Source organism: Periophthalmus magnuspinnatus, chromosome 5 (genome assembly GCF_009829125.3).
Source record: "Periophthalmus magnuspinnatus isolate fPerMag1 chromosome 5, fPerMag1.2.pri, whole genome shotgun sequence".
Taxonomy (NCBI): Eukaryota; Metazoa; Chordata; class Actinopteri; order Gobiiformes; family Gobiidae; genus Periophthalmus; species Periophthalmus magnuspinnatus.
Window position 1 is genome coordinate 15,035,302 of NC_047130.1, and position 25,447 is coordinate 15,060,748.

At 44.8% G+C, this 25,447-nt stretch overlaps 1 protein-coding gene across 1 annotated transcript in view; it reads right to left on the minus strand.

The window, feature by feature from the left end:
• The window catches only part of LOC117370949 (calmodulin-binding transcription activator 1-like), a 60,490-nt gene that overhangs the window by 33,143 nt on the left and 1,900 nt on the right, over positions 1-25,447 (minus strand). Inside the window, exons 2-4 of the mRNA XM_055221848.1 lie at positions 18,250-18,345; positions 16,990-17,093; positions 588-655 (exon numbers count right to left, since the gene is read on the minus strand). Of these exons, the coding sequence (XP_055077823.1) occupies positions 588-655; positions 16,990-17,093; positions 18,250-18,345 (268 nt within the window). The remainder of the gene's footprint in view (positions 1-587; positions 656-16,989; positions 17,094-18,249; positions 18,346-25,447) is intronic.

A 25,447-nucleotide genomic window follows, 5' to 3' on the forward strand; every position in this document is an offset into this window, starting at 1 on the left:
AAGGTAACGCACCTTCCCACCCATACCGCTGGTTCAGCAGGGATCAGGTGCTTAGCATCCATCTCTCCTTTGAGTTTTTGTCTATAAATAATCAGTTTTTAAGTCTGAAAACCAAAGAAAAAAATCAGGAGCCTGTTGACAGTCCGAACTCATGGTCCTGTTCAGAGTTTGATTTTACACAAAAAGGTGAGTGACTCACTGAAAAACTGTTGGCTAATGCTAATGCTAGCTAGCCTACGACTGTAATGTTACTTGATAGAGACTTGTTTAACAGTGTCTCAAGTCAGTACCATCTGATTATAAATATCTTTTAGTTTGAAGCTAAAACATCTTGAGTGTCCAGATGACTGCTGCTGAAACCTTTTCTGGGGAATATTTGATAATCTGAGATGTGGTGTGTCTTAAACCTGAGGAGCCTGATTTTCAGTGTGAAGGAAAGTGGTGCCAGACTCATTAAAACTGTAAAACGCTCAGCTCCGGCGGTTTACTCCTGGACCAGAACAGGCTAGAGGGACTGTGCTCTGGGGGACAGATGTCTGAGAGTCCCTGCGACCCTCCCCTGGAGAAGCAGAAGTTGGACGTCTCACCTGGTTTTGGGCGACGTGGTCAGCCACTCCTCATGTTTCTCGAAGGTGATGAGGTACGCCGCAATCTCCTGATGAACAAACAAACAAAAGTTTATATAATAAGTTTAACTGATATAAGTTTGACAAAAGTAGAGTCTACTGCACCGTCCCCCTCACAAACGATCATCAAAGTCATCAGTGCACCCACAGATACACCAAAGTATACCCCGTGTCTGTATCTTTGCTCCTCCCATTTGTTACAACAGAGACACCCACACTCAGAGACCCTCTCACTCACTGACACTCACTGTCATCTAAGTCTCTCTCTCTCTCTGTGTCTCTCTATCTCTCTGTCTGTATCTCCATCTCTATCTTCGTCTCTCTCTCTTCATGTTGTTTCGTTGTCTCATTTTGTGGTTTAGTGACAGAGGCAGGTCGTGTGTGTGAGTCCCCACAGCACACACACATAGACGTCAGGGAAAACGACTTGATCACCTCCTCCAGCAGTGCTCCACCTGTGCTCCTCCACCTGTGCTCCTCCACCTCTTCTGCACTTGTCCTCCACGTGTGCCCCTCCACCTGTCCTCCACCTGTCCTCCACCTGTGCTCCACCTGTCCTCCTCCAGTGGTCCTTCACCTGTCCCCCACCTGTGCTCCTCCACCTGTCCCCCACCTGTGCTCCTCCACCTGTACTCCTCCGCCTGTGCTCCTCCACCTTTGCTCCTCCAATTGTCCTTCACCTGTGCTCCACCTGTCCTCCACCTGTGTTCCTCCTCCTGTCCTTCACCTATGCTCCACCTGTCCTCAACCTGAATCCACCTGTGCACCACCACTTGTGCTCCACCTGTCCTTCACCTTTGCTCCTCCACTTGTCCTCCACCTGTGCTCCTCCACCTGTCTTCCATCTCTGCTCTTTCACCTGTCCTCAATCTGTGCTCCATCCTCCTTCTCTCCTCCTTCTCCTCCTCTTTCTCTCCTCCTCCTCCTCCTTCTCCTCCTTTTCCTCCTCTTTCTCTCCTCCTCCTCTTCTCCCTCCTCCTCTCCTACTCCTTCTCTCCCAAACCACAGGGCTCACAGGGCTCAGTCAATGACCCAAACGGCCTGGTATAAACACAAAAAATATAAAACCAGGAGAGAGGAAGAGAGGGAGGAGAGAGAGAGGGAGAGAGAGGAAGAGGCTAGGAGGGGAGAGAGTGACAGATGGGGAGGAGGGGGGAAGAGAGATGGAGAAGGAGAGAGGGGGATAGGGAGTGAGAGAGGAGACAAGGGGTAAAAGGAAGGAGAGAGAGTGAGGGGTTAATGGAGGATAGAGAGAGTAGAGGTGGACAAAGAGAGAGCAGACAGGAGTGTGAGGGAGAGAGAGATGGGTGCATGAGAGGGGGATGGGGAGGAAGGAGAGAGTAAAGTCAGGAGGGGGAAAGAGAGGAGACAGATGAGATGGGGGGATTAGGAAAGGAGAGAGAGAGCACTTAAAGCGTGTCCCCGAAGAGCCATTTGAGAGGCAGAAGCAGACGAGTCAGCAAACACTCTCTCTATCCCTCTTTCCCCTCCATCTCTTTCCTCTTCTCTCTCCTCCTCTCTTCTTCTCTCTCCCTTTTCCTCTCCTCCTCCTTTCTCCTCCTGTTCTTCCTGTTCTTTCTCCCCCCTTCTGTCAGTTTGTTTTCATCATGTTGGGACATTACATTGACGTTCATGAGCTCCTTTGAGATTGATCCAAGTCTGGACCCGACGAAGTCTGGACCTGATAAAGTCTAGACCCAACAAAGTGTGGACTGACCCCACAAAGTCTGCACCCGACAAAGTCTGCACCCGACAAAGTCTGCACCCGACAAAGTCTGCACCCGACAAAGTCTGCACCCGACAAAGTCTGCATCCGACAAAGTCTGCACCTGACAAAGTCTGCACCTGACAAAGTCTGAACCTGACAAAATCTGGACCAGTGGTTCTTAACCTTGTTGGAGGTACTGAACCCCACCAATTTCATATGCACATTCACTGCACCCTCTTTTATTTAAAAAATAAATTATTATTTTTTTCAAATTCAAGACACATGTATGTTTTACTGGTGCACAAAATGAATCGTGCATTAACATCACTGTGTTCAAAGAATAAAACCAATACAATGCATGAACTCACAACAAATTACATACATACCTTTTCACAAAGACATGGTCTTTTTAATACTACCACACTGAAATTATTTTTAACCTTGTTTTCCAATAATGAACTTATTGTATTTATGCAATTTATTATTTTTAACATTTTCACACACACCGTAACTCCACAACCAATTGTGCTCTTATGTAAATTCAAACGGCATGTCAAAGCAGAGGCATGAGGCTCTTTAAATATGTTACTGTCATTACAGTAATGTGCTTTCATGGTCCCTTGAAGATGACCAATCAGAGCGCAATTGTCGCCGGGATCCTCCCAGTCAATGCCGGGGCATCACTCTGGCCGTGTCTCATGTTGTGTCTCAATTCACCCAAGTGCCCTTAAACGCTTGCTGCGTTCGAACGGCACATTTAAGTCAGGTGGGTACTTCGATAGGCACACCGAAGGGTGCATTTGTCAAATTGGGACACGGCCGGCTTCTGGAGACGCTCGCAGTCCGCAAATCATATGAGTCGGGTGTGTGTCTTGACCTCCGCCGAACCCCTGAGACTGACTCACCGGACCCCTAGGGTTCGATCAACCCAGGTTAAAAACCACTGGTCTAGACCCAACAAAGTGTGGACCAACCTGACAAAGTCTGAATCTAAGAAAGTCTGAACCCGACAAAGTCTGGACCCCATGAAGTGTGAACCCGACAAAGTCTGAACCTGACAAAATCTAGACCCGACAAAGTCTAGACCCAACGAAGTGTGGACCGACCTGACAAAGTCTGAACCTGACAAAGTCTGAACCCGACAAAGTCTAGACCCAACGAAGTGTGAACCCGAGAGAGGGGAGAGAGAAGGATGATGTTTCTCTCACTTCCTTTTGTTCTTCTGTTCTTCTCTGTTTTGGCTGCGCAGCAGGAGGGACAAGTCAGCATGAAAACAAACATGTCTGCTCTCATCCCTCTATATTTTCTTACTCTCTTTTCTTTTCTCTCTCTCTATCCTTCTGACCTCGGTCCTGGTTTAGATGTGGTTTAGTCCTGCTTTAGTTCTGGTTTAGTTCTGGTTTAGTTCTGGTTTAATTCTGGTCTAGTCCTGGTTTAGACCTGGTTTAGTTCTGGTTTAGTTCTGGTTTAATTCTGGTTTAGTCCTGGTTTAGACCTGGTTTAGTTCTGGTTTAGTTCTGGTTTAATTCTGGTTTAGTCCTGGTTTAGACCTGGTTTAGTTCTGGTTTAGTTCTGGTTTAATTCTGGTTTAGTCCTGGTTTAGACCTGGTTTAGTCCGGGGTCTCCCCAGGGGAGATTTGCTGATGATTTCATTTCTCTCTCACCTTCTCATCACTCTCTCTCTTCTCTTTCTTTCTCCCCCTGTTTCTGTCTCTGAGTTCCTCTCTCTCTCACACCCTCTCTCCTCCCTCCCTCTCTCTCTCCTCTCTTTCTCTCCCCCTCTCTCTTTTTCCCTCCTTCTCTCCTCTCGCTCCCCTCTCTTTCTTCCCTCCTCTCCTCTCCTCTCTCTTTCCTTTTTATTTTTATCTTCTCTCTATCTTTCTCATTTGTCACTGTCATGTTCATCGATCGCCGTCTTGTTCTGGCCCGTCTCCGAGTGGCCTGTGTGTTTCCATGGTAACGGTTTTGTGATGTGATGCTAATGCTAACACAGAGAAGGCTAACGATCAATAAATGATTAGCTTAACTGCACCTCAGAGTTTATGCGAGACAAACATTAGACCAAAAAAGACAAAAGTTTACTTTCACACAGACCTGGTTTAGTCTTGGTTTAGACCTGGTTTAGACCTTGGTTTAGACCTGGTTTAGACCCTGGTTTAGACCTACAAATAGACATAGATAACCTGCTAGCCGGCATGTTCCAAACAGGAAGTGATTCCACCTCCATCGACTCTGGCTCCAATTCACTTTCTGTGCAAAAACTGTGTCCCCTCTCTCTGCTGCTGTCACACTCATCATTTTGGTCTTAAATGTTCATATTAATCCGCTCTACATGATTCTGTGTTTTTTACTTCACTTTTGTGTCTGTAAATCAAGATTTGAACATTAATAACAGACAAATCAGGCACCTTCTTTCCCCAAGATTACTCCTGTAGTGTTAGCAACAGGCTTGATTGACAGCATTGCTAAGCGCCCGCTCCCTGTTAAACCAGCGTTGTGGGCGGGATACCTTCAACAGCCTCGCTCCTGATTGGCTCTTTAGTTTCTATGATACTTGCAGTCAGAACATTAGCTGCTATAACTGCTAGCCTCGATGAGCTTCCTTTGGAGCTGAAGCTGTGGATGATGTCACTATGTCTTTTCTTTACAGTCTTGTGGTCAAACTCACTAATATAATTTTATATATAATTTAATTTTATATATTAATTTGTTTTGGGCTGAAATCCTTGTTCGGCTAAAGATGCGTGCTACCCTTTGATTGGTCGACTAAAAAAGGGGCATAGCAAAAGCTCTCTGAACTATTCTGTGTCTGACTGCACTGACAAGACTCCACCTGCAGGGGGAGTTCATGCAGCCCATGTTAAATATGACGCGGCCCACAGCCCACGTCAAACCCGACGCGGCCCATGGACCTGACTCTGGGCCTTGACTCTGGGCCTGAGCTTCACCTTCAGACTCGAATCAAAACATTTCATCAAGTTTGTCAGAGTCAAGTTTAAAAAGTTTAAAGTCACTGAGGAGCAGCTCTCACACCTTTACCTCCCTCTGTTTCTCCCTCCCTTGGTCTCTCCTCTTCCCCTCCCTCTCCTCTTGCAGCAAGGAAGCAACTCTCCCTCTCCCTCCCTCTCCCTCCCTCTCTCTCTCCCTCTCCTCCCTTTCCTCTCCCTCTCTCCTCTTGCAGTGAGGAGGCAGCGCTCCTCCGGTGCAGCAGGGGGTCCTGTGCTTCAAAGAGACCGACAGGTGTGTGGTGTACAGCACAATGCCCCGCAGAGAAAGCCAGGAAGAAGAAGAGAGGGAAAAAAAGAGAGGGAGGAGAGAGGGAGGAGAGAGGACTGACAGGCAACACTGACCTCAAATACTCTGATAAAGTCAACACTGAGAAAAGAGGAGAGAGAGAAAGGAGAGAGCTGTGAAGGGCTGAGGAGGAGAACAGGAGGGAGAAAAAGAAAGACAGATAAGAGGGAGATAGGAAAATATTCTGCAAAAGGAAAGAAAATGGGAAAGAAGAGAAGGAGAGAGAGAAAGAGAAGTGTGTGAGAGAGAAAGAGAGGAGGAGAGATAAAGAGAAGTGTGAGCAGAGACAGGGGGAGAAACAGAGGGGAAGAAGTGAAAAGCAACACTGTTCTCACTCTGCCAAAGTAACACTGAAGAAGAAAAGAGGGAATGAGAGAGAGTGATAGAGGAGGGAGGAAGATGGAGGGAGAGAAAAGAGAAATAGAAAGGGGGGGTGACCTGCTGTCCTCAGTCTGCAAAAGAAACACTGAGAGAAAGAGGGATGAAAGACAAGAGAGAAGAAGAGGAGGAGAGAAGGAGTTAATGTATCCCTCTGTGTCCTCCTCTCCCTCTCTCTCCTCCTCTTTATCTCCCCCTCTCACGTCTAACCCGCACTCCCTCCTCTTCTCCTCATCTCCTCTTTATCTCTCTTATCCTCCGTATCTTCTGTCGTTCCTGGAGGAGGTGTGTTTGTTGTTTGAGACTCAGAGGAACCAGAGACATGTTTACACCAGCACACTGTCAGTCTGCTCCTCTCTTTCCTCCTTCTCTCCTCCTCTCTCTCTCCTCCCTCTCCTGGGCTCCTTGTCTCATTTGCATATTAATAACACTCTTCTCTCCCTCTTTCTTCTTTACTCCGCTCCTTCCTCTCTCCCTCTCTCCTTCCCTCCATCTATCTCATTTGCATACATTCTAATTATTCCTGTTTGGGGATTGTCCTCTTTTCTCTCTCCTCCTTCCTTCATCCTTCTCTCTGTCCCCCTCCTCTCTCCTCCCTCTCTCTGGGCCTCATTTGCATATATTCTAATGAGCATGTTTGGGGGATTGTGGGAGTTTATACCACAACTAAACCAGGACTAAACCAGGACTAAACTAGGACTAAACGAGGACTAAACCACGACTAAACCAGGACTAAACCAGGTCTAAACCAGGACTAAACCAGGACTAAACCAGGACTAACCGGGACTAAACCGGGCTTAGACTGGGACCAGGACCGACCATGGACCACTATGAACCTACTGGGCACTGAGGGATTACACAGATATAATGCTCTGTGTGTTTGTATTCTGTGTATTTGTATTCTATCTCTGTGTGTTTGTATTCTTTCTGTATGTTTATGTTCTCTGTGTGTTTGTGTTCTCTGTGTGTTTGTGTTCTCTCTGTGTGTTTGTGTTCTCTGTGTGTTTGTGTTCTCTTTGTGTATTTGTATTCTCTCTGTGTTTGTATTCTCTTTGTATGTTTATATTCTCTGTGTGTTTGTGTTCTCCCCGTGTTAGTATTCTCTCTGTGTGTTTATATTTTCTCTGTGTGTTTTGAGTTCTTTCTGTGTGTTTGTATTCCCTCTGTGTGTTTGTATTCTCTCTTTGTGTTCATGTTCTCTCTGAGTTTGTGTTCTCTCTGTGTGTTTATATTCTCTCTGTGTGTTTGTATTCTCTGTGTGTTTGTGTTCTCTCTGTGTGTTTGTGTTCTCTCTGCGTGTTTGTATTCTCTGTGTGTTTGTGTTCTCTCTGCGTGTTTGTATTCTCTGTGTGTTTGTGTTCTCTTTGTGTATTTGTATTCTCTCTGTGTTTGTATTCTCTTTGTATGTTTATATTCTCTGTGTGTTTGTGTTCTTCCCGTGTTAGTATTCTCTCTGTGTGTTTATATTTTCTCTGTGTGTTTTGAGTTCTTTCTGTGTGTTTGTATTATCTCTGTGGATTCATGTTCTCTCTGTATTTGTATTCTCTCTGTGCGTTTGTATTCGCTCTCTTTGTGTTTGTATTCTCTCTGTTTATTTTCTCTGTGTGTGTTTGTTTTCTCTCTGTGTGTTTGTATTCTCTCTCTGTGTGTTTGTATTCTCTCTCTGTGTTTGTAGTCTCTTTGTGTGTTTGTGTTCTCTCTGTGCGTTTGTTTTCGCTCTCTTTGTGTTTGTATTTTCTCTCTGTGTGTTTGTATTCTCTTTGTGTGTTTGTATTCTCTGTTTATTTTCTCTGTGCATGTTTGTTTTCTCTCTCTGTGTTTGTATTCTCTCTGTGCGTTTGTATTCGCTCTCTTTGTGTTTGTATTCTCTCTGTTTATTTTCTCTGTGCGTGTTTGTTTTCTCTCTCTGTGTTTGTAGTCTCTTTGTGTGTTTGTGTTCTCTCTGTGCGTTTGTTTTCGCTCTCTTTGTGTTTGTATTCTCTGTTTATTTTCTCTGTGCGTGTTTGTTTTCTCTCTGTGTGTTTGTATTCTCTCTGTGTGTTTGTATTCTCTCTCTGTGTTTGTAGTCTCTTTGTGTGTTTGTGTTCTCTCTGTGCGTTTGTTTTCGCTCTCTTTGTGTTTGTATTCTCTCTGTTTATTTTCTCTTTGTGTGTTTGTATTCTCTGTGTTTGTATTTTCTCAAAGTTCTGAGTTTTTGGAAGCAGAGTCTAGTCCCTTTTATTCTTCTTCTTCTTCTGCAGCTCATTTATTCTGTAATGAGGCGTGAAGTGGTTCAACAACAGCGTGGAAAAGCACAGAATGGAGCTTTAAATCCCACACAGATGTTTGCATTGGAAACGGAGGCTAAAACACAGCAGAATTATGTACAAGACTATTACAGCGAGGGAAACTAGAGGAGGACGTATCAGTCAGATCTGTGAGGCCCAGAGCTGTGAGGCCCAGATCTGTGAGGCCCAGAGCTGTGAGGTCCAGATCTGTGAGGCCCAGAGCTCCAGCACCTTTGTCATAGAAGTCAATCATTTAAAACTAAATATTAAACCTTTTGAACAGTAAAAGTCAAAATGGCGGCTGAGCAGGAAACTGAAGCTCTATAGGGCTGTTCTGAAGGACTGACATTGAAACGCATCAGTGGAAGAAATTTGGACCTTTCAGGCAACTATAAGATCGGTATAAGATCAGGAAAAGATCAGCATAAGAACAGTATAAGATCAGTATAAGATCAGCATAAGATCAGCAAAAGATCAGCATAAGATCAGTATAAAAACAGTGTAAAATCAGCGTAAGATCAGGATAAGATCATTGTAAGGTCAGTATAATATCAGTGTAAGATCAGCATAAGATCAGCATAAGATCAGCAAAAGATCGGAGTAAGATCACAATAAAATCAGTATAAGATCAGGATAAGATCAGTGTAAAATCAGGATAAGACGACATCAGAACAGGATGACTTTTGACTAGATATATACTTTTTACCTTCTTTTGTCCCATGTGTTTTTTATGATCCTCGTAGTTTCCTCGTAGTTTCAGGCTTTTCTTTTCAAGTAGAATTTGACATTTGAGTCACGAGCAGGTTTTATGTCACAGACACAAAACAATCTGAGGGTAAGTACTAGAGTGTAGCCACAGGCACCCTGGGTCAGAATGACGAGAGCAAGGCTGTCAATCTGCACTATAGTTCCCTCCCACACGCACACATATAGGCGTAAACCACGGGAAGGGATGGGTTGGTCCGGGCCCCCCCTTTGCTGACTAGTGTCCCCCTCTCCCCTCTCACTGTCCCCCCCTCCCCTTGCATTAACGCTTTATGACAAATAGTGAATTACGGTAAAACCAATTTATATATTAAAATGTACAGAATATCCACATAGTTCAGTCTCATTAAATAAGTCTGAAAATGAAAAACTGATCACCCCTCCCTGTTGTTACACATTGGTTTAGTCCGTTGCTCTGATGACATGCATGTGCGTGTCAGGGCTGTACATTTACTGCCATTTTTAAATGTTTAGCTGATGCCAATAAAGTCTCATTGTATCATTAAAGTCAGTTTTCTTATTCTGTCACGTGTCACAGTAATGTCCAAACATGGTGAAAAGGCGAGTGGAGATTAGGTCATATTTCCGTCCCCCAAAATGCATTACTAAGCTTCACGGTTTGCCAAATATAATGTTTTAGACTTTGAATATATATAACTTAATGTTGTAGGCACGGGACCCTGAAAAGGAGGGAGGAGCAGCTGTTACAAAACTTTAACCACGCTCCTGTCAGGTAAGTTTATAAGTTTCAGTTAAGAATTTTAGGACACAATACCAGAGAGAAACAATGAATACACACTTGATAGGAACAACATCTGAACTCAAGATAAGATGCTTCTGGACAGTCAGTATGAGTGGGCTGTTCTGAGATAAAACATCAAATGCTCCAACTGAATGAACACCAGTGCAGGTGCTCACAACACATGTTACAACTGCGCCTGCACCAACAAATGCAGACATTCACATTTTCACCACTGGGTTTTAACATCTGTGCCAAGTGCAGAGTATTTTCTTACTGGTAACAGAAGAATTGAAGAAACAATGTCTCAAAATCAAAGTGTTGTGCTTAATAATATCCACATTCAGTCATAGTCTGCAATGTCCATGCGGAAAGTTGAAACCAAACACATAATATGAACCAAATTCTGCCAAAAAAACTCGTCCTCAGTCCTGGTAAAAGTGTAATCCCCAAGTAAATGTGTTGTAGTATATTCATGTGGAGGGCGTGCGTGCAAAAATGCAGCGGCTCTCGTTCATTTGCGCATTAGTTTTAGTTATAAACAGACATTAGATATTCTACGAATTTTTAATAAAGGAATTATAGTCATAACATGATTAAAAGCTTGAATAATATTTTTGCTTAATATCTGCCAATAATTTACATTAAAAAATGTTGGAGTAAAAATGAGATGTAGTGCTGCTATTTAATGTTTAATGGTTCTTTTTAAGAATAGTTACTTTTATATGTTATTGTGAATGTTAAACAAGCATTTATTGTTCAATGTTTTCAAATTGTAATTATGGGGAGGGCTCCATAATCTCCTCTATTAATGGGACACACTGGATTTTGTGTTCTGTTAAAGTGTGCTTAAAACATTTACCACTTTGATAGACTTTTTTGTCTAAATCTAAAGAAAAAAATAAAAAATAAATAAATAATACAAAGCCTTACATGTAGTTGTTAGAATGTGTTGAATTTTCACATTGTTCAACAGTATTTTGAACAGTTGTGCACATCATCATAATACCATGGTTATTGAATTTATAATTAGGTATAGTTACAACAACCTCGAAGGATAGTTCGGATTTCTATCAATTTATTGTCCCCTCTAGACCAAACTGAGAGTTTCGCCTCTGCACGCACACACACCACTCTCATACAAAGGCAGAGTGGATGAAGTGTCTTGCCTAAGGACACAACAACAGTTTGCACTGGTCTGAGAATCGATCTGGGAATTGATCTGGGGCACCGATCTGATGTGCAGAGTGAAGGCGACGTGTTTTTGATTTTACATCTGTGGGTTTCAAAGTCACAGCAACTAAGGATTCAAAACAAAATATAAAATCTTTCTCATTTGAAATGGTCAGGAGTGCTCAAAATGGCACCTTTAAACAGGAAACTGACACTAATGTGCACACGAATGGATCGTTTGGTTTCTTTCTGAATAATTCTAAGATATTTCACAGCCATCTGTCATTTGAGATTTGAGATACAAATATAAAACGGTGCCTTTGGATGGAAAAAAGATCAGAAGAATAAAAGTCGAGTGGATGGGCTGATTTTGCATGATGCCCCTTTAAACTGAAATAGAACCAATAACCCTCCCACACCAGGGCCCCATCTGTGCCTCATTATGTGCAGTGTTTGTATGGATCAGATGGACTGGGCTCAGGTCACAGCCTGAATTGTGTCACTGGTGAGAATGATGCAGTGTCGGTGATACAGATCCGGCAGGAGTGACAGGAGAGAGGCGAAAGTGAGTGTGGTGTTTGGGATGCACATAGTGTAGCAGCTAACGCTAGAACAAACAGCTAACGCTAGAACAAACAGTGAACGCTAAAGCACAACAGCTAACACTAGGAGAAATAGCTAACACTAGAGCACAACAGCTAACACTAGAACAAACAGCTAACACTAGAATACAACAGCTAACATTAGAGCACAACAGCTAATGCTAGAGCACAACAGCTAATGCTAGAATACAACAGCTAATGCTAGAATACAAAAGCTCACAATAGAACACAACAGCTAAGACTAGACCAAACAGATAATGCTAGAATACAACAGCTAATGCTAGAACACAACAGCTAATGCTTCAACAAACAGCTAACGCTAGAGCACAACAGCTAATGCTAGAGCACAACAGCAAATGCTAGAGCAAACAGCTAACGCTAAAGCATAACAGTTAATGCTAGAATACAACAGCTAATGCTAGAATACAACAGCTAATGCTAGAACAAAGAGGTAATGTTAGAATACAGTAGCTAACGCTAGAGCACAACAGCTAATGCTAGAACAAACAACTAATTCTAGAACACAACAGCTAATGCTAGAACAAACACCTAACACTAGAGCACAACAGCTACCCCTAGAACAAATAGCTAACACTAGGGCACAACAGCTAACGCTAGAGCACAACAGCTAACACTAGTGAGAAAAAACCCAGACTGCCATATCAGAGATGCCCACCCAGTCCTCTAGTCTCTGTAAGAGGATCCCATGATCTACAGTGTCAAAGGCAGCACTCAGATCTAACAGGATCAAGACTGAAACTTTGCAGCAGTTTCAGCAGGGAGGCCCAGACTTCCCTCTCTGTGCACATTTCCTCCAACTCTTCCAGGAGGATCCCAAGGTGTTCTCAGGCCAGCTGAGAGACATAGTCATTCCAGCATTTCCTGAGTCTTCTCCCTAGGGAGGCGTCCAGGAGGCATCTGAAATAGATGCCCGAGCCACCTCAGCTGGCTCCTCTCGACGTGGAGGAGCAGCAGCTCTACTCCAAGCTCCTCTCATGTGACTGAGCTCCTTACCCTATCTCTGAGGGAGCGCCCAGCCACCCTGCGGAGGAAACTCATTTCGACTGCGCTCTTGTTCTTTTGGCCATTACCCAAAGATCATGACCATAGGTGAGGCTATGACGTAGATTGACTGGTAAATGGACAGCTTCGCCTTTAGACTCAGCTCCTTCTTTACCACAGCGACCGCATCACTCCAGATGCTGCACCGATCTGCCTGTCAATCTCACGCTCCATCCTTCATTCACTTGTGAGCAAGACCCCGAGATACTTGAACTCCTCCACTTGAGACAAGAGCTCTCCACCCACCTGGAGAGGGCAAGCCACCTTTTTCCGATTGAGAACCATGGCCTTAGATTTGGAGGTGCTGATTTTTATCCCAGCCACTTCACACTCAGCTGCAAACCGCCCCAGTGCCTGTTGCAGGTCCTGGCTCGACGAAGCCATCAGGACAACATCTGCAAACAGCAGCGATGAGATCCTGTAGTCCCCAAACCAGACCCACTCCGGCCCCTGACTGTGCCTAGAAACTCTGTCCATAAATATAATGAACAGAACCAGTGACAAAGGGCAGCACCGGCGCAGTCCAACATGCACCGGGAACAGGTCTGATTTACTACTGGCAATGAGAACACAGCTCCTGCTCTGATCATACAGGGACCGGACAGCCCTTAGCAACGGACCCCGGACCCCATACTCACAGAGCACCCCCCAAAGGACACCATGAGGGACACGGTCAAATGCCTTTTCCAGGTCTACAAAACACATGTGGACTGGTTGGGCAAACTCCCATGAGCCCTCGAGCACCCAATGGAGGGTGCAGAGCTGGTCCAGTGTTCCGCGACTGGGATGAAAACCACACTGCTCCTGGATCTGAAGTTCGACTATTGGTCGGATTGTCCTCTCCAGTCCCTGGAATAGATCTTACTGGGAAGGCTGAGGAATCTGATTCCCCTGTAGTTGGAACACACCCTCCGGTCCCCCTTCTTACACAGAGGGACCACCACTCCAGTCTGCCAGTCCACAGGTACTGTCCCCGAACGCCACGCAATGTTACAAAGGCGTGTCAGCCAAGACAGCCCCACAACATCCAGAGATTTAAGATATTCAGGATGGTTCTCATCCACCCCCAGAGCCTTGCCACCGACGATCTTGCCAACCTCCTCAGTGACTTCAGCCAGGGTGATGGACGAGTCCGCCGCTTCCTCCTCAAACTCTGCTTCCTCCTCAAACTCTGCTTCCTCCTCTGAAGGATGTGACAGTGGGATTGAGGAGATCCTCAAAGTATTCTTTCCACTGCCCAGCAACGTCCGCAGTTGAGATCAGCAGCTCTCCGCCCGCATTGTAAACAGTGTTAGTGAAGCACTCCTTCGCCCTCCTGACCAAATTATCTCTAAAAAATGCACATACATTTCCACCCTCTTTGCTTTGTTTACTCGTGTTTCAGATTCAAGAACACAATAGCTAACGCTAGAACAGAACAGCTAACGCTAGAACAGAACAGCACAACATGCTAGCAAGGAAAAACCCCAGACTGACAGTGGTGAGCATAGTCTGTATAAAGAAGTGACTGACAGCTTCAGCTCCAGATGAAGCTCATTGAGGCTAGCAGTTATAGCGGCTAATCTGGAGCAGAGTTCCATCTTTGGAATTGCGACTGCGAGTATCATAGCAACCAAAGAGCCAATCCAGAGAAAAGCTGTTAAAAGTACTGCCCCTTCCTACACCGCTGTTTTAGCAGGGCGCGGGAGCATGCTAACGCTAGCAAGAGTGACCTCGGGGAAAACAGGCGCCTGATTTGTCTGTTATTAATGTTCATATCTTGATTTACAGACGGAAAATGATCGCCCTAACCCAAAACAAGTCCTAGACCTGGTTTAGACCCGGTTTAGACTCGATTTAGACCCAGCTTAGTCCTGGTTTAGACACAGATTAGTCCCAGTTTAGGCCTGGATTAGTCCTGATTTAGACCCGGTTTATTCCAGGTTTAGTCCAGTTTTAGTCCTGGTTTAGACCTGGTTTAGTCCTGGTTTAGACCCGGCTTTGTCCTGGTTTAGACCTGGTTTAGTCCTGGTTTAGACTTGGTTTAGTCCTGGTTTAGACCCGGTTTAGTCCCGGTTTAGTCCTGGTTTTGTCCCGATTTAGTCCAGGCTCCGTTGTGTCTTGTAGAATGATAGATGCTATATCAGTTCCATCCACAGAATGTTTAGGTTTGCAGAAAAGAACAGAGTTAAGAAAGTTAAAAGAAAGAGAGGGAGGGAGAGAAAGAGAGAGAGAGGGGTAAGGAAGAGAGAGGGGAGTAAGGAAGAGAGAAAAAGAAAGAGGGAGAGAATGAGGATGATGAGGAGGGAGAGGCTTTGAAGGAATCCACCGGGGGACACAACCTCCATCTGAACTCATCATCAGAGAGAGGACAGAGGGGATTATGGGTAACAGAGAGCAGGGAATTATGGGTAAATGTGGAGATAAGATGGAGGAGACGAGAGAGAGGGAGAGAAAGAGATGCAGAACAAAGAGAGAGAGAGAGTGACAGATAGACAGAGTGAGAGACAAAGAGAGAGAGACAGAGAGAGAGAGAAAGAGACGGAGAGAGAGACACACAGAGAGAGAGAGACACAGAGAGAGAGAGTCAAAGAGAGAGACAGGGAGATACACACAGAGAGAGACACAGAGAGAAACAGAGTGAGAGACACACACAGAGAAAGACAGAGAGAGAGAGAAAGAAAGAAAGTGACAAGGTCCTGGTTTAGTCCTGGTCTAGTCTTGGTTTAGTCCTGGTTTAGTCCTGGTTTAGACCTGGTTTATTCCTAGTTTGGTTCTGCTTTAGTCCTGATTCAGTCCTGGTTTAGTCCTGGTTTAGACCTTGTTTAGACCTGGTTTAGACCTGGTTTAGATTCAGTTTAGTTCTGGTTTAGACCTGGTTTAGACCTAGTTTAGTCCTGGTTTAGTCCTGGTTTAGTCCTGGTTTAGTCCTGGTTTAGTCCTGGTTTAGTCCTGGTTTAGTCCTGGTTTAGTCCTGGTGTAGTCCTGGTGTAGCCCTGATTCAGTCCTGGCTTAGTCCTGGTTTAGACCTGGTTTAGTCCTGGTTTAGCCCTGATTCAGTCCTGGCTTAGTCCTGGTTTAGACCTGGTTTAGTCCTGGTTTAGTCCTGGTTTAGACCTGGTTTAGTCCTGGTTTAGTCTTGGTTTAGTCCAATTATTGAGCCCAGGACCAAACAACAGTGACATCTGGGGGAGGGCATCTGACTTAATCTCAAAGCAAACAATAATACAAATCCTAGAAACAGCAGCGACAGACGGAGGAGAAGAACGGGCCAAACGAGCGTTATGTAAAGTTCTGTTCATCCATAAAAATCAAACTGATGTAAGTGTACTACCTGCGCTAACGAGGGGCTAAAGTCTGACCCAACACACACTGACAAGACTTCACCTGCAGGGGGAGCTCATGCAAAAAAAAAACATTGTTTATTTAAATACTTTGCCGTGTTTTGTGAATAAAGACAGATGTCATGAGTTTCGGACGTTTTACAGATAAAAACAGCTCTGGTCTAAAGGTCCACAGCTCTGGTCTAAAGGCCCACAGCTCTGGTCTAAAGGTCCACAGCTCTGGTCTAAAGGTCCACAGCTCTGGTCTAAAGGTCCACAGCTCTGGTCTAAAGGTCCACAGCTCTGGTCTAAAGGTCCACAGCTCTGGTTTAAAGGTCCACAGCTCTGGTCTAAAGGCCCACAGCTCTGGTTTAAAGGTCCACAGCTCTGGTTTAAAGGTCCACAGCTCTGGTCTAAAGGCCCACAGCTCTGGTTTAAAGGTCCACAGCTCTGGTTTAAAGGCCCACAGCTCTGGTATCCCTGCTCTGATTCTATGTAGTAAAAAGCCTTTGTATCCTGTATCTATGGGTTTAACAATCAGAAAAGATTAGAACTGTCGCCATAACAACTAACAATTCAACACAAAATATGGTCCTCAAAATGGCATGAACAGAAATTATGTCCAGTAGGAACCAGCAGCTCTGCACAGTCACAAACATCAAAGCTGAAGTTTTATATAAAGAAACACTGTGAAACTTTCTTTACAAACTCTATTTTCAAACACATTTGTGTCAGTTTAAACTGTAGGTCATTTAGTTAAATAGTTAGTCAAGCTAAGAGCTAGCATGATTCACCAAATCACTCAAATAGGGGAATAACACTCACTACTTGTTTTTCACACGGCGGCTAGCAGGTTAGCGAGCTAGTTGTGTCGATTTACTGCCTATGTTTTTTCCTAAACTCCAATCTGTTGTCTGTTATTTGTTTCCTTAATTGTAGAGTTTAAACACATAATTTCCAGGCAGCCGGCAGTTCCCACATTTTGGGCAGTTCCCACATTCCCAGTTGTTCCCACATTCCTGGTAATTCCCATATTGCCAGCAGTTCCCACATTCCCGATCCGGCGATCTTACCTCGTTGGTGTTCCAGCGATGGCGCTCTTTGGGAAGAGAGGAACATTTGGGCAAACACTCCAAGAGCTTTTTGGGAAGGTAGATCTTCAACTGGCCTGGCTCATCTGGAGGAGTCGAGGAGAAAAAAATTAGGAGGAGAGAAGAGAGGAGGAGGGAGGATAGAGGAGGGGAGGAGAGATGATAGAAGGATGGAGGAGAGGAGAAGGGAGGAGGGAGGATAGAAGGATGTAAAATGGCAGTAATTTTATGAGCTGAAGAAAGAGAGAGGCGAAGACAAAGCCACTGAACCAGGACTAAACCAGGACTAAACCAGAACTAGACCAGGACTAAACTAGGACTAACTAGGATTAAACCAGGACTAAACCAGGTCTAAACCAGGACCAAACCAGGACTGGACCAGCACTAAACTTAGTCTAGTCCCCCTGTTGTTTACATCTGTACAAGTATATTAATCTTAAATGTGATTTTTGTTTTATTTTGTCAGATTTCTTGTCATCTTGCGGCGGTTTGAGATCATTAAACTCGTCATGAGCTGCGTTTAACCCCCCACAGGTTCCACACATTCTCAAAAGAGTATTCTACTGAAGCTTTGCAGTGACATCGCGCTGGGAGGGTTCTGCATGTATGTCTATGGTGCAATGTTTAGCAGTTATAGTGTCACAATGTTTTTAGATTAGAAGTGACTTAAAGAGCAGATATTCAGGAGCCTGCGATCAGTGCGAGCGTTCATTGTCCTATTTAGGAGTTTGATTTTCAGTATTCCCTGGAGGTGTGATGCTAACTGGAGGCACTGCTCTGTCAAGACTTTACTCTTTGTTTTAACACAATCTGACCATAAAGATCTGACTTATCTGCAGTACAACAGGTGAGCTGATTTGTGTTGTTAAACAAGTCCCTCTCAAATAACATTACAGTCACAAGCTAGCTACCATTAGCATTAGTATTAGCCAACATTAGTATTAGCCAACAGTTTTTCAGTTAGTCACTCCCACATTTTTGTGTAAAATCAAACTCCTAAACAGGACCATGAACGCTCAGACTGACCACAGATGCCTGAAAATGTGCTCTTTGAAACTTTTTTGTCAGTGTTTGTTAATGTGTGCATGGTGTCGCCATGGTAACAACTGAACATTCTGCCATAAACATGTAGAACAATCTCAGTGTGACGTCACTGCATCAGAGTACCCACAAACCCAGAGCTAGTGCAGCCTCGAGGTGATGTAGATTTGTGTATTTTTCTGTTTTTAATATTAAACTCACTGTTGGCATCGGCGTCATCGCTCTTCGGAGGGGTGTGGCCAGTGTAGCCCACTGCGATTCTCACTGTTCTCTCGGGGTTTCGTATTTTCTTCAGTCCTGGAGAAAAAAAAAAACATTTACAGAAAACAAAACCAGGGATGTCCAGTGTAAGTGACCACCTGACCCACGTCACTCTGCTCCTCACCACCTCATCACGAGCCAGAACCAAACATGATAGTCCAGTCAGATTTATTTATTTCAGTGACACATGTGAAACGAAGGAGCTCATTGGTTGCTCATCATTTACAAATAAAATAATATTTCCCTCTCCTCAGATGAACACAGCTTAGAGCTTCACTTTGCTTCACAGATTCTTCATGTTTTTCAGTCCTGGTTTAGACCTGGTTGAGTTCTGGTTTAGTCCTGGTTTAGTCCTGGTTTAGACCTGGTTTAGTCCTGATTTAGTCCTGGTTTAGTCCAGGTTTAGTCCTGGTTTAGTCCAGGTTTAGTCTTGGTTCAGTCCTGGTTCAGTCCAGGTTCAGTCCTATCTCCACAAATGTATATTAATCTTGCATACTCATACTTTCACATTACAGGACCCTATCGTCTGAATAGACTTTGGCCCCTCCCCCTCTCACCTGAACAGACTTTGGCCCCTCCCCCTCTTGTCTGAACAGACTTTGGCCCCTCCCCCTTGCTGTTTTGATCAGGTCCGCGTGACTCCATCGTTGCCGCGGCGAAGTTGGTACCCGGCAATAGTTTGTCCTCTGTTTCCGTGACCACTGTTGCTATGATACAACACAGAGACGAGATGCTCGACGACAGACCTTCAAGACCAGAATCAGCACTGCCTCTGTTACAAGAGCCACTTAAGACCAGGGTTAGCCCTGGTTTAGTCCTGACCTATTCCTGGTTTAGTCCTGATTTAGTCCTGGTTTAGTCCAGACTTAGTCCTGGTTTAGTCCTGACTTAGTCCTGGTTTAGTCCTGACTTAGTCCTGGTTTAGTCCTGACTTAGTCCTGGTTTAGTCCTTGTTTAGTCCTGGTTTAGTCCTGACTTAGTCCTGACTTAGTTCTGGTTTAGACCTGGTTTAGTCCTAACTTAGTCCTGGTTTTGTCCTGTCTTAGTCCTAGTTTAGTAATGGTTTAGACCTGACTTAGTCTGGGTTTAGTCCTGGTTTAGTGGTGATTTAGTCCTGGTTAAGACCTGGTTTAGTCTTTCTGTAGAATTTGGTTGTGTTGTTTATTGGAGGCTTACTTCAATCCGGGTTTAGTTCTGGTTCAAGTCGTCCTTTAAACTTGATCTAAAGCCAGTCTAATCTCAGTCTAATGTCGGTCTAAACCCGCTCTAAGCCCAGTCTAAAGCCGTTCTAAACTGGGTCTAAACCGGGTCTAAACACGTCTACATACGATCTAAAGCGAGTCTAAAGCAGGTCTAAAGCCGATCTAAAGCAGGTCTAAATCTGGTCTGAACCGGGGCTAACCTGGCTCTAAGGCCGGTCTAAAGCCAGTCTAAAGCTGGTCTCTGTAGCGTGTGCAGGAGACAAACTTTTATATTCATGGAGCTTCTGTTAATGTGACCTCACATCTTCTGTCCAGATCAGTTTAACACGCAACACTCCTCCTCCTCTGTATCCCTCTCCCCTCCTCTCTCTAAACTAAAACTAAACTAAAGCAGGATTAATCTGAAACTGAACCAAACAAATAATAGACTAAACTAGGACTAAACCAGGACTAAACCAGGACTAAACCAGGACTAAACCAGGACTGAGCCAAGACTGAACCAGGACTAAACCAGGACTAAACCAGGACTGAGCCAAGACTGAACCAGGACTAAACCAGGACAGGACAAAACCAGGACAAAACCAGGTCTAAACCAGGACTGAACCAGGACAAAACCAGACTTGAACCAGGACTAAACGAGGATTAAACCAGGTCTAAGCCAGGACTAATATCATGACTACCCTATGTGTGTGTTTGTTTGTTTGTTTTTTAATCTATGGAGACAAGCTGGTGACGGCACCATGCCAAGTTACAAGTCAGATCTGTGGATAGGGGACGACACTCACAGAAAGAATGGTCCTGTTTGGTCCTGGTTTAGTCCTGGTTTAGTCCTGGTTCAGTCCTGGTTCAGTTCTAGTTTAGTCCTGGTCTAGTTCTGGTCTAGTCCTGGTTTGGGTCTTTAAGCAGCCAGTCCTACTATGCAGTTCTCATCATAAATTTCTTTCCATAGAATTGTGTGACATAACGTGACGCCTCCATAAAAGTTACACAATCTGGCTTTAAACCAGCTCCTGTCCAATCAGATCTTTAACCATGTTCTAGTCCTTCTAATCATTATTTTCCTCTTATCCATGACCGGGTCATGGAGGCAGCAGTTTCAGCAGGAGGCATCTTGAGGCATTACCAGGCCAGTCGAGAGACATAGTCCCTCCAGGTGTCCTGGGTCTTCCCTGAGGCCTCATCCCGGTGGGACATGCCCACCTCCCTAGGGAGGCGTCCAGAGGGCATCCCGAATAGACGCCCGAACCTCCTCAGCTGGCTCCTCCAGGTGGAGGAGAAGCGGCTCTACTCTGAGCTCCTCCCATGTGACTGAGCTCTTCACCCTATCTCTAATGGAGCACCCAGCCACCCTGCGGAGGAAACTCATTTCGACCAATTGTATCTGTGATCTTGTCCTTTCAGTTACCCAAAGCTCATGACCATAGGTGAGGGCAGGAATGTAGATTGACCGGTAAATCAAGAGCTTTGCCTTCTGTCTCCTTCTTTACCACAATAGTTCAATGCATTGACCGCATCACTGCAGACACTGCACTGATCCAACTGTCAATCTCACGCTCCATCCTCCCCTAATTCGTGAACAAGACCCAGAAAAACTTGAACTCCTCCACTTGAGGCAGGGACTTCCCACCACCTGGAGAGGGGGCCACCTTTTTATCTGATCCCAGTTGCTTCACACTCGGCTCAAACCTGCCCCAGTGCCTGCTGCAGGTCCTGGCTCGAAGAAGCAACATCATCTGCAAACCGCAGAGATGAGATCCTGTGGTTCCCAAACTGGACCCCCTCCTGCTCCCCCTGAATCTCAGGTTCGACTATCAGCCGGATTCCCCTTCTAGTCCCTGGAATAGGCCTTACCGGGAAGGCTGAGGAGTGTGATTTTCCTGTAGTTGGAACACACCCTCCAGTTCCCCTTCTTAAACAGAGGGACCACCATCCTGGGCTGCCAATCCAGCGGTACTGTCCCCAACCGCCAGGGGATGTTGCAGAGACATGTCAGTCAAGACCCACAACATCCAGAGATTTAAGATACTCAGAATGTATCTCGTCCACCCCAGAATCCTTGCCACCGAGGAGCTTTAATCACCTCAGTGACTTCAGCCAGGTCCATCTCTGAGGCCTCAGCATGATGGAGGAGTCCGGCTCCTCAGTCCTCAGTCTCAGCTTCCTCCTCGGAAGATGTGACGGTGGGATTGAGGAGATCCTCAAAGTATTCCTTCCACTGTCCGACAACATCCCCAGTTGAGGTCAGCAACTCTCCAAACACACTGTAAACAATGTTGGTGACCACTGCTTCCTCCTCCTGAGGTGTCAAATGATTTGCCAGAATTGCTGTGAGCTTGACCGATAGTCCTCCTCCATGGCCTCCCCAAACTTCTCCCAGCCCCGAGGTTTTGCTTCTGTGACTGTATGAGCCACACACTTGCCCCTTGGTACTCAACAGCTACCTCAGGAGTCCCACAAGCCAACAAGGCTTGACAGACCACACCAGCTCGCCGCCTCTCCCCACAGGCAACACCAGAGAAATGGAGAGTCCAGCCCCTCTCAAGGAGTTGGGTTCTGGAGCCCAAGCTGTGTGTGGAGATGAGGCCGACTATATCTGGTCTGTAACGTTCAACCTCACGCACATGCTAAGACTCCTCCCCCCAGTAAGGTGACATTCCACATAGCCACAGCCAGATGCTGTGTCTGTGGACTGGGTCATCGAGAAACCTGTCCTCGACTGCTGCCCAGTCCTCTTTGCACCCGACCCGTATGAACCCCTCTGCGGGTGGTGAGCCCACAGGAGGGTGGACCCACTAAGTCCTTTCAGGCCCCTGGCCACCAGGCGCTCCAGGGTGGGGCCCCGGCTGTGGGTGATGTCACGGTCCTTGTTTGAGTGATAAGGGTATTGGGAACCGCTTAGTCTGACCCATCACCTAGGACCTGATTGCCATGGGGTACCCTACCAGGGGCATGAAGGAGGAGGGGAGATGTATGTCCACTGTGACGTACATGCCCACTGCGACGTACACACCCATTGTGACACGCCCACTGTGACATATACACCCACTGTGAAGAATGCACTTCCTTCTCCAGTTTCATAATGGCTGACACTCGTAGGGTGCAGCGGCGTTGTGGAGTCGTTCTGGTTTAAACACTTTATGACCTGAAGCGTTTGAGATTTTAAATCTCTGAAGTGTTTTTCCTGAGGTGTTTTTGTAGCAGCAGCAGATTCTCGGGGTGTCATTAATATTGCAGACGATGACCACGATCGCCATGACGATGAGAGCGACCACGAACAGATAGAACTGTGTTAATATAGACACGTAACATATAGACCAGGTTTAAACCAGGACTAAACAAGGTCTAAACCAGGTCTAAACCAGGACTAAACCAGGATTAAACCAGGACTAAACCAGGTCTAAACCAGGGCTAAACCATGACTAAACCAGGTCTAAAGCAGAACTAAACCAGGACTAAACCAGGTCTAAAGCAGAACTAAACCAGGAATAAACCAGGACTAAACCAGGTTTAAACCTGGACTAAACAAAGTCTAAAGCAGAACTAAACCAAGTCTACTCCAGGACTAAACCGGGACTAAACCAGGTCTAAACCAGGGCTAAAACATGACTAAACCAGGTCTAAAGCAGAACTAAACCAGGACTAAACCAGGTCTAAAGCAGGACCAAACTGAGACTAAACCAGGACTAAACCAGGTCTAAAGCAGAACTAAACCAGGACTAAACCAGGACTAAACCAGGTTTAAACCAGGACTAAACAAAGTCTAAAGCAGAACTAAACCAGGTCTACTCCAGGACTAAACCGGGACTAAACCAGATCTAAACCAAGTCTAAAGCAGGACTAAACCAGGTCTAAGCCAGGACTAAACCAGGATTAAACCAGGACAAAACCAGGAGTAAACTAGGACTGAACCAGGTTTAAACCAGGATTGAACTAGGACTAAACCAGGACTCAACTAGGACTAAACCAGGACTAAACCAGGATTTAATCGGGACTAAACAAGGATTAAACACAGACTAAAGCAGGACTGAACCAAAACTAAACCAGGACTTAATCAGGACTAAACTAGGCTTGAACCAGGATTACACTAGGATTGAACCAGGACTAAACAAAGACTAAACCAAGACTGAACCAGGACTAAACCAGGACTAAACCAGGACTAAACCAGAACTAAACCAGAACTAAACCAGGACTAAGCTTAATCAAATAAAAATTCTGAGCCAAACCACATTCAACTCCGTCTCTTTGTCTCACAGCTCGTCTGTAACAGTTCAAAACAAACTTTATAAAAGAGAAAATAGAGCAGAGCAAAACAAGGAAATACACACACACGCAAGGGGGGTTAAGTGTCTTGCCCTAGGACACAACAACAGCATTCATCTGTCTGAGCTGGAATCACACCACTAACCTGTGGGCCAGTGGATCTGACCACTCTACCAATGATGTTTATGTCGAGAGTGTGATTCCTACCGCCAACTTTCAAATCAGAGGACAAATGCTCTACTAACTGAGTCACTTTCGCCACATTTTGAAATGTGACATATATCGGTGAAGTAAATACACACGATAAACAATAATATGAAAACCAAGTCATAAGAGTCATAGAAAAACAGCCAAAAAAAAACCAAAACAGAAAAACAGACGAAGAGTTTAAAACAGAAAAATAGATAAAAGTTTAAGACAGAAAAACAAACTAAAGTTTAAAACATAAAACCAACAAAGAGCTTAAGACAAAAACAGACAAAAGTTTAAAACAGAAAAACAGACAAAACGTTTAATAAAGAAAAACAGACAAGAGTTTAAAAACACCTGAAGTGTTTCTGGTGCAAAGACAAAGATGATGAAACTAACCGAGTCCCATCTGTTTGGAGCCACAAGTCGACATACTGATTATCGTGACAGATCCATCAAATAATCGTTATTTGGTTTATAATTGACTGCAGGAAATGTGAAGGGACTTTCATCTCTTTTATGGGATCTGGATCTTTTGGATCAGTTCATGTCAAAGAACCGACCTCGTCTCAAACAAGCCTGAAGTTGTGTTTTGTTTCATTCACACATATTTAACACAAAAACCCTGCATATTTAGGCTGAATTCTTCTTTCAAATTGAAAACACTCTATTCCACCTTATGATGTCATCATGTGGTAATACAGGTAATACAAGTGCTCCATTGTGATTTTAAACTCCATACACCTTCACTAGAATCATTTGGATCATTTAAGCCCTGGAATTATTGATCACTACTGATCTAAAGGTAAAAGGAGCTGTTAACTTGAAAACTACCACCTCATGACATCACAAGGTGGAACAGAGCATTTTGAGCTTTGTAAAATGTACACAGACTAATAATAAAGGGTTACTCAAACATGTGTGAATGAAAAAAAACTGTCATTATTATGACCCGTTTCTTTGGTCACTTCTGATTTCGTTCATTCTGTCATTTTCTTTACTGTTCACTGTGTTGTTCTCTGTATCGTTCACTGTGTTATCACCATGTTGTTCTCTGTGCCATTCACTGTGGTTCACTGTGTCGTTCACTGTGTCATTCACTGTGTCGTTCGCTATATCGTTCACTGTGTCGTTCACTGTGTCATTCACTGTGTCATTCACTGTGTCGTTCGCTATATCGTTCACTGTGTCGTTCACTGTCGTTCTCTGTGTCGTTCTCTATGTTGTTCACTGTATCGTTCACTGTGTCGTTCACTGTGTCATTCACTGTGTTGTTCACTGTGTCATTCTCTGTGTCATTCTCTGTGTCGTTCTCTATGTTGTTCACTGTCATTCGTTCTGTCATTCTCTGTGTTTACTGCGTTGTTCACTGTGTCGTTCACTGTTTTGTTCATTCTGTCATTCATGATGTCATTCATTGTGTCATTCACTGTGTCCTTCTCTGTCTCTTTCACTGTGTTGTTCACTGTCATTCTGTCTTTCTCTGT